This window comes from Macadamia integrifolia, chromosome 5 (assembly GCF_013358625.1).
Source record: "Macadamia integrifolia cultivar HAES 741 chromosome 5, SCU_Mint_v3, whole genome shotgun sequence".
NCBI lineage: Eukaryota > Viridiplantae > Streptophyta > Magnoliopsida > Proteales > Proteaceae > Macadamia > Macadamia integrifolia.
In genome coordinates this window covers 1,370,897-1,380,179 of record NC_056561.1, presented here as the reverse complement: position 1 = coordinate 1,380,179, position 9,283 = coordinate 1,370,897, and the positions used below count along the sequence as shown (strand labels likewise).

Sequence of the window (9,283 nt, the reverse complement as noted above, 5' to 3'; positions counted from 1 at the left end):
CCAACTCCTCTCTCTGCTACCATGGCCGAAGCATCCTTACCTCCCACATCCCTCTCTAATGCTCATCATGTGATATCTCTCAAGCTCACATCTAAGAACTATGTTTATTGACGCACATAGGTCGTACCCTATCTCATTGGCCAACTCTTGTTCAACTACGTCACCAGTGACTATTGTTGCCCTCAAGACCCTATCAAAGCCAAGGCCTGGAGTGAACAAGATGCCTCTATTATGAGCCTTCTCATCGCCTCTCTCTTTGGAGAGGCTTTTTCCTTAGCAGTCGGAAGGACCACTAGCAAAGAGATCTGGGATGCACTCCATGCTGCATTCAGTTCTCCGTCTACAACTAGGATTCTGTCTCTCAACGTCTCCCTTCAAAATCTATTTCACAAACTAGATGAGACCATTACTCAGTTTCTCCATCGAGCCAAGCATCTCTCCGATGAACTAGCAGCTGTAGGGAAGCCCCTCCCACAGGAAGACTTTAACATCCACATCTTTCGGTCTCTACGCACTGAATATCAAGCACTTGCTTCCATTATAATGGCACAAAAGGAGCCCATCTCCTACATCGACATGCATGGTCTCTTTATGAGTCACGAGAACCTTCTCCACTCACGTCTTCCCATCATTGATCCTGCCATCGATGCATCAGCCAATGTCACTCACCAAGGCCGTGGCCCTCCTTCCACTAGTGGTCGTGGTACCGACTCCTCTAGAGGCTATGGTTGTGGTCGTGCTAGTGAATTTTGTTGCTCTAATGCATTCACTCACAATCCATGTACAATCTGTGGATGCACTAATCATCAGACATACACATGGTACTACCACCCACAGGGAACTATCAGAGCCGCCATTTTCCCTATCCCTCACCATCCCTACAATCGGCCACCACCTCAACCTAATGCCTACTATACTACACCCTTCCCTCACCGTCAACCTTCTGACCCCATGCCCCCACCCCATCACCCCCCACCTTCACAATCCTTCACCACCTTTTGGAGCCACCCACCATTCCACCCCTGACTTAACCTAATTCTTCACCTATGATCCATACATAGGTAATGACCAACTTGTGGTTGGTAATGGTAAGGGCCTTCCTATATCTCACATAGGCACTGTTTCTATCTCTTCTCCCTCTCGTTCATTTTCTCTTTCTAATGTTTTACATGTTCTCACTCTCACTTGATCTTTGTTATCTGTTCAACAGTTTTGCCGTGACAATAATGTCTACTTTGAATTTCACTCCTCTTTTTTTCTCTGTGAAGGATCTAAAGACCAAGCAAACTCTCTTCACTGGGCACAGTAAGAATGGTCTCTATTCCATTCCAGCATTACCTTATGCCAATCTGGCCTCTGCCTCATCTTTCACTCGTTGGCATCATCGTTTAGGGCATCCTCATGAACGTGTGCTTCGTCTTATGTTACCTAGTCATCAGTTCTTGAAGTCTCCTTCTTTATGTTTTGGTTGCTAAATGGGCAAAGCTAGTAGATTGTCACTACGTGAAACTAGTTCTCATAGTTCCTCTCCTTTAGATTTGGTTTTAGTGATGTATGGGGTCCCCACCCCACAGTTTCTTCAACTGGGAATCGTTATTTTGCTATATTTGTTGATGACCACACTAAATATATTTGGTTTACTGCTTTAAAATTAAAGTCTGATGTTTACTCTGCCTTTCGTACTTTTCAGGCTTTAGTGGAATGTCAGTTCTCTCGCTCCATCAAGACCATTCAAACTGATTAGGGGGGGGAATTCCGTACTCTCCCATCTTACTTTGCCAAGTTGGGCATCTAGCACAGGTTATCTTGCCGTTATACTCATAAGCAACAGGGAACAGTTGAACATCGTAATATGCACATTGCTGAAACTAGGATTACCCTACAATCCCATGCAGTTGTTCCCCAGGCTTACTGGGATTATGCTTTTGAAATAGTGGTCTTTCTCATCAACCACATGCCCTCCTCTGTCACAGGTAACAAATCCCCCCATTAGTTAGTTACAGGAAATTCTTCGGACTACTATTTTTTAAAAATCTTTGGATGCCTTTGCTATCCATGGCTCCATCCTTATAATCATCACAAGGTTGAACCGCGTTCTGCCTCATGTGTTTTCTTATACAGTCCTTCCCATTATGGCTATCGTTGTATGGATCTTATCACCTGTCGTATCTACATATCTCGTCACGTCAGATTTGATGAATCTACTTTTTCCTTTCACACTGCACCACCATCCTCATCACCCCAACCCCAATCCCCTCGCACTTCCCCTCCCCCATGGGGCATTGCACCTAACATACCTACCCCTCAACCTCACCCTACCCCTCCACCTACACTACCAAACCCACCCATCCCTCTTCCTGCCACCCCAAACCGCCCCTACCTGAACCACCGTCTCCCATATCCCCTCCTTTCTCACCTCCCCCAACCCTAGCTGGCCCTAACCCTAACTCCTCTACCACCCCACCCTGTCGCACCAGAACCCTAACTGATCTCTATGCCGACCCTCTGAACCTATCTACCACCACCTCACCTGACCTGGTTGAACCTACATGCTTCTCCCAGGCCCATAAGGTTCCTCATTGGCGATCTGTTATGTCTGATGAATTTAGTCCTTTATTACGTAATGGTACTTGGTCTTTTGTGCCTTACAGAAAAACTATAAATCTGGTTGGCTGCAAGTGGGTGTACCGTATCAAACAGAAGGCAGATGGCTCCCTTGAGAGATATAAGGCCCGTTTGGTTGCTAAAAGATTTTATCAACAACCTAGTCTTGACTACTATGAGACTTTTAGCCCTATCATCAAACCTACTACCATACGGACGGTCCTCTCCTTGGCCATATCTAAAGGATGGGATGTTCGTCAGCTTGATGTTCAGAATGCAGTCATGCCTGGTATTCTATCTGAGGAAGTCTACATGGCTCAACCCCAGGGTTTTGAAGATGCCCTATGCCCTAATCATGTATGTCGCCTTTACGAGTCCCTCTATGGACTCAAACAGGCTCCTAGGGTGTGGTTTCACCAGTTATCTGAGTTTCTCACTCTCTCTGATTTTCGGTCATCCCAAACCAACACATCACTGTTTATCTACTTGTAGGGCTCTATGGTCACATGTTATTGTCTACGTAGATGACATCTTGGTTACAGGGAACCAACCAACTCATGTTCAAACTCTCATTCATCAGCTTGCTTCACAATTCTCTATCAAGGATCTTGGTCATCTCAACTTTTTCTTTGGAATTGAGGCCCTAAATCGGTCTGATGGCGGCCTACTCTCTCAACACCGGTACATAACTGATCTCCTCCAGAGGGCTGGCATGACTAAATGTAAGCCTGTCACTACCCCCATGGCCACCACCTTTACAGCATCTTCCACAGGGGGTGTCCTTCTTTTGGACTCCACTAGGTATTGCTCCATTGTAGGTGCTCTCCAATGCATCAACCTCACCAGGCCTGATGTAGCTTATTCTGTGATCCATGCCTACCAGTTCATGCATGTCCCCTCCGAAGACCATTGGACACTTGTAAACGGATTCTACGCTATCTCCAAGGTACTAAGGATCATGGGTTGTTTATTTTCAAATCTTGTTCCCTCTAATTACAAGCATTCTTCGATGCTGACTAGGCTGGTGACAGTGCAGATTGCAAATATACAGGTGGTTATGCCATCTATATGGGTCCTAATCTGATCTCATGGGCCTCTAAGAAGCAGAAGATAGTTGCATGCTCCTCCACCGAGTCTGAGTACAAAGCCGTGGCTGATGCCTACGCCGAACTCACTTGGCTTCGTTCTCTCTTTGAGGAATTAAGGATCCATGTTCCCACTGCACCCATTCTTTGGTGTGATAACATTGGGGCCACTTACCTTTCGGTCAATCCGGTCTTTCATGCTAGTACCAAGCACATTAAAACTGACTTCCACTTTGTTCTTGATAAAGTCGCATCCAAGGACCTTCAGATGCAGTTCATTTCAACACATGAAAAAATAGCCGATATCCTCACCAAAGCTCTTAGCTCATCACGATTCTCATTTCTACGGGACAAACTGCGGATTCAACCATTCAAATCCCCACCTTGAGGGGGTGTATCAGGACAGTTAGTGTCCTGATACACCCATTCTTTGGTGTGACAACATTGGGGTCACTTACCTTTCGATCAATCCAGTCTTTCATGCTAGTACCAAGCACATTAAAATTGACTTCCACTTTGTTCGTGATAAAGTCGTATCCAAGGACCTTCAGGTGCATTTCATTTCAACACATGACCAGATAGTCGATATCCTCACCAAAGCTCTCAGCTCATCACGATTCTTATTTCTACGGGACAAGCTATGGATTCAACCATTCAAATCCCCACCTTGAGGGGGTGTATCAGGATAGTTAGTTACCTGATACACCCATTCTTTGGTGTGACAACATTGGGGCCACTTACCTTTCGATCAATCCAGTCTTTCATGCTAGTACCAAGCACATTAAAATTGACTTCCACTTTGTTTGTGATAAAGTCGTATCCAAGGACCGTCAGGTGCATTTCATTTCAACACATGACCAGATAGTCGATATCCTCACCAAAGCTCTCAGCTCATCACGATTCTCATTTCTACGGGACAAGCTATGGATTCAACCATTCAAATCCCCACCTTGAGGGGGTGTATCAGGACAGTTAGTGTCCTGATACACCCATTCTTTGGTGGGACAACATTGGGGCCACTTACCTTTCGATCAATCCAGTCTTTCATGCTAGTACCAAGCACATTAAAATTGACTTCCACTTTGTTCGTGATAAAGTCGCATCCAAGGACCTTCAGGTGCATTTCATTTCAACACATGACCAGATAGTCGATATCCTCACCAAAGCTCTCAGCTCATCACGATTCTAATTTCTACGGGACAAGCTATGAATTCAACCATTCAAATCCCCACCTTGAGGGGGTGTATCAGGACAGTTAGTGTCCCACTCAAACTCAATCTCTAGAGTCGCACTCACACTCAACAACTTCTCCTACATTGTAGACATTTTCAGTGAGTACAAACTCTAGAGATTGACTTGCAGTTCAAGACTACCTCATGAGACAGTAGAGTTGGAATAGGACTCTCACATGTGATATCTCACATGTGATAATAGACTTTCGGTCCATTACTCACATAAGTTAACAGAGGCCTACCCTATTACTATTAGGGTTTGAGTCTCCCACATGTGATCATAGAGTTTGGCTATAACTCAAACATTGTAATCTTTATATAAGAGCACCATTATACACTCATTATAAGTAATGCCAATAAACTATTTCAACACACCCTTACTAAAAAGACGTTTTAAGACTCTTCCATTAGTAGGTTAAATAAGGAACCCTTATGCATTGGGTAGTGTTTATTTCTTCCCTTCTATGAAAGTGACGAAAAGAGTTCACCAAAGACGAAAAGAAAGCTTAGGGAGACATTTTTTCCATAATGACCTTTTGACTTTCCAACGCGTGGAAGGTTTCAAAAAATCACCAAGCCACTGCGAAGTCCATAATTTGATGATGTGCCACATATTGAATTGATGCTTTGGGAGGTTTGCTAATTTATTAAAAAAATATTCTTCTTGTTACCAGAAGTTTCGGTGCACTATAGAGGTAATCTTGATGGCAAAAGGGGAAGGTAATGATTATGAGATTCAGGTTATGTTTGATAGTTAAAAAAAGGGGAAGAAAAAAATATTAAGAAAAAAACAAGGAAACTTCATAATTCTCAAGTAAATTATGAAATTCAAAAACTGAATCTTCTCTTCATTCATGATATGTCAAGTACAAAAAGAATTTCTAAAATCAAGAAAAAAGTATTTGTATTTTTTTTCTTTTCTTCTCTTGGCTACCAAACACAGCCTCAAATTCACCTAACACCATGGTTTTAAGTATAGGTATTATATCCGCTGTATTGGTCGTATCATATTAGTATCAGTTGAGACCAATTGCCGATCTCTGATCGATCCGAATCAATTACCCGTATCATTTTAGGGATAGAACAATAAAAAAATATATGTAATTTTTAAGAAAAGGAAGGAGCAAAAATGACCGATATGCAGCGATCCTTTTCGAAACCAAATCAGTATCAATAGAGACCAATACCGGTATTGATACCTAGAACTAAATCCATGCCTCACATTGTGCGGGAATCCTGAATCTGATTCGAACTGCTGGAATCAATTGAAATTGACCAAAAAATTATCAAAATTGGATGGAAATGTCACTGTCGATTCCAATTCAAATCTAATCTCGTACGCATTTTTGTAACCTTAAATTACACAATTTCCATTGTTGCCGCCGCGCCGCCCCACTTCCTCCGAGCTCTGGTCAATAATCTACGGCGCAACAAAGACCCCTCCACCGAGGCCCACCGCATCGGCCTCTCTACGTAACAGCGCCACTACCTATTTCTTCCCCACCCTCTTCCCCTTCTCTTTCCTCAACGCCCAACCCTTCAACCAGCAGGGAGCAGTCGTATATGTATCCCTGACTTCGCCTGTCACTAAAAGCTCTATACGAACTCCTCAAACCCTTCCACCTCCAAGAAAATGTCTATATTGACAGCTTGGTCGCCGAGCTCTCAACCAAAGTTCGCCGTCCTCGGCCTCCACTTCTAAACCAGCAGGTACAGGGTGCTTTTGTGACATCCGTATCTTCAGGTGTGGCCAGGAGGTATGGTTCTTTGGCTTAGTCACATTCATATCAATATTATATCTTCAGGCAATAGGATAATTGATTATGAAATATCCTCTAATCAAAGGTTACAAATTTTTCTTACATGTGTATAGTGATCCCAACAAAGCAAATAGACAATTGGTGTGGGAGCGTCTTAATTATCTCCATCGGGCCTTCTTGGCAGGATCAATAGATGTGGGTCGGAGAATTTAATTCCTACTTAGATTAGCTCGAGAAGGTTTTGTTTTTTTTGTTTTTTTTTTTTTTTTGTTTTTGTTTTTTTTTTTTTTTTTTTTTTTTTTTTTTTTTTTTTTTTTTTTTTTTTTTTTTTTTTTTTTGTTTTTTGTTTTTTTTTTTTGTTGGTGGTTGGGGTGTTAAGAAAGGCATGCATGATATCCTTCAATTTCAAAACATGATCAACCTATGCAGCTTGATGGATCTTGGCTCCAATGGGTCACAACATACATTTGGAACAATAAAAGAAGGACGCAAATATTCGAATCAAGCTTGATCGTGCTCTAGCTAATCCAGTCTGGAGAACAAAATATGACATTGCAATATGTTCAGTTGGGAATTTGTTGCTAGAGATACGATGTCTTTGTGAGTATTTATGTAAATTTCTCATATAGAGTCTCGTTATATATTTGTAACAAGGTTTTTCTATCTTTATAAGCAAGCTGAGAGAATTATGAGGATAAGCATTGTAAGCCTATTCTCCATTGATAGTGAAGTAGGATCTCATCTCACTGAGGACAATCTTGCCGAACCTCGTAAATCTGTGTGCATTGTGTAATTAATTGTTCTTATTTTCTCATTTTTTTTCTGCATCTTTTTAGGGTTGTGTTTCTTCATATCCTAATATTGTGTTTGGTACTCCAGAAAATAAAAGAAAAAAGTACAAAAGTTTTACTATTTTCTTAATTTAAGAAATTCTCTTTGTGCTTGGTATGTTTTGAACCAAGAGAATTCTTTTTTGAATTTTAAAATTCACCTTGGAGTTGGTGAAGTTTTCTTTGACTAACAAAAAAAAAATAATCTTGTCAGATAACATAAAAAAAGATAAAAACTTTTATTTTCTTCTAATGATTGCCAAATATACATACTCTTTTATTTTTTTACCATTTCATTTCATATCTTCTTTTTTTTTTTTTTTTTTCTTACCAAACACACAGTCTAAGAAAAGAAACCAAGAATGAGATAAAGAAAGCAACATCGAATAATAGAAGTGAAAAAAAAAACTGGCGGGAAACTTTTTCCAAAGTTTCAGCATTCCTTGCCCTTGGTGGTCTTGGTGGTGTCCTCCACTGTTTCGACTGCGAGAAGCTCCTCCAGAAGCTTATCGTCCAGATACTCAAACTCAATGACATCTCTTTCTCTTTTGGCTCCAATTGATAAACTTGGCTTCTCAACGTCTCCTCCACTAGCAGAAGCAGACCCAGAAGCTGAAGCAGAAGCCGAAGCAGAAGAAGAAGAAGAAGAAGAAGAAGACAACGACGACGAGGTAAAAGAGGAATGAGAGTGGTGTTGATTAGGGAAGTTAAGGATGGCGAGATGACCCCTAAACGCAAACGCGGCTCGATCATAAGCATTTGCTGCTTCCTCCGCCGTATCGAAGGTTCCGAGCCATAGACGTGCGCCACGCCTAGAAGGGTCGCGTATCTCCGCCGCAAATTTACCCCAAGGGCGGCGTCGGACTCCTCTGTAATGAACATCTTCCCTTCCCATCTCTTTTTCATCATTTTCGTTTCTCTCTCTCACTTCTTTCTCTGTAGTACTCGAACTCGAAGCCTTCTTCTGCTCCTCCATCCTCTCCTTAGAATCGATACTATTTGATAATAACACCAACAGCAACAAAGGTTCCAAGCTCTTAAGTACTTTTTTATTGGTTTCAAATATGATAGCTAATCCAAAAGTTTGCATGGACTCATCCATAGCCAAGAAACGAATTTATAAGGAAAATTTTTTACTCATGCAATTGTCTGCGTCGGTGGGGATGTCAATTTCAGGTCCAGCTTGGCCCAACCAAGATCAACCGTTTTAAGTTTGAGCCGGTCCAGTTCAATTAATAAACATGTTAGGCTCTAGTCCGACCCAATTATGATCAGATGTTCCTGATGTAAAGGTGTCCAAACAATTAATAGTACAACTCAATCCAATATATTTAAAGCCCGTTAATTGAGTGCTAAGAGCTTGTTTACATAGCAGTTTACAGATGCTTGTCTAATCAGACCATTTAAAGCTCATCTAAAGCCTATTTAGTTTGACTATTGGTAGTTCAATTAAAGGCCGATACCACCAACTGACCATTTATAAAAAAGAGCATGCTGAGCCTATGAGACCCAATTACTTAAAACGGACTGATCAGGCCTAGAATGGAGAAATCCGACTGACCCGATAAAAACTGGTCCGGCCATGCATCAGGTCTGCGGTTTTAAATTAAACACTCCAATCCTTTTCAACGCATTGGACCCACTAAAAATTTCTTTGATAATTGAAAGGGCATATATTTGTTGTCTTCGGATGATGAGGCAATTTAATTGGGTTGTCATTCCTTTTGGTCCACGACACGTTCTTATCACATCCATTGTATCCGTGAGAGGTA

The 9,283-nt window shown here is 41.7% G+C and overlaps 1 protein-coding gene across 1 annotated transcript; it reads right to left on the bottom strand.

Moving 5' to 3' along the window:
• Positions 1 to 7,944: 7,944 nt before the first annotated feature.
• On the bottom strand, positions 7,945 to 8,613 carry LOC122079648 (ethylene-responsive transcription factor ERF098-like). The gene has a single exon (XM_042646293.1). It carries the CDS (start codon positions 8,611 to 8,613, stop codon positions 7,945 to 7,947), a length of 669 nt encoding a protein of 222 aa, XP_042502227.1.
• Between the last annotated feature and the right edge of the window lie 670 nt (positions 8,614 to 9,283).

Coding starts and splice junctions, on each gene's coding strand:
- LOC122079648 (XM_042646293.1), bottom strand. CDS start 8,613: ATGGATGAGTCCATGCAAACTTTTGGATTAGCTATCATATTTGAAACC.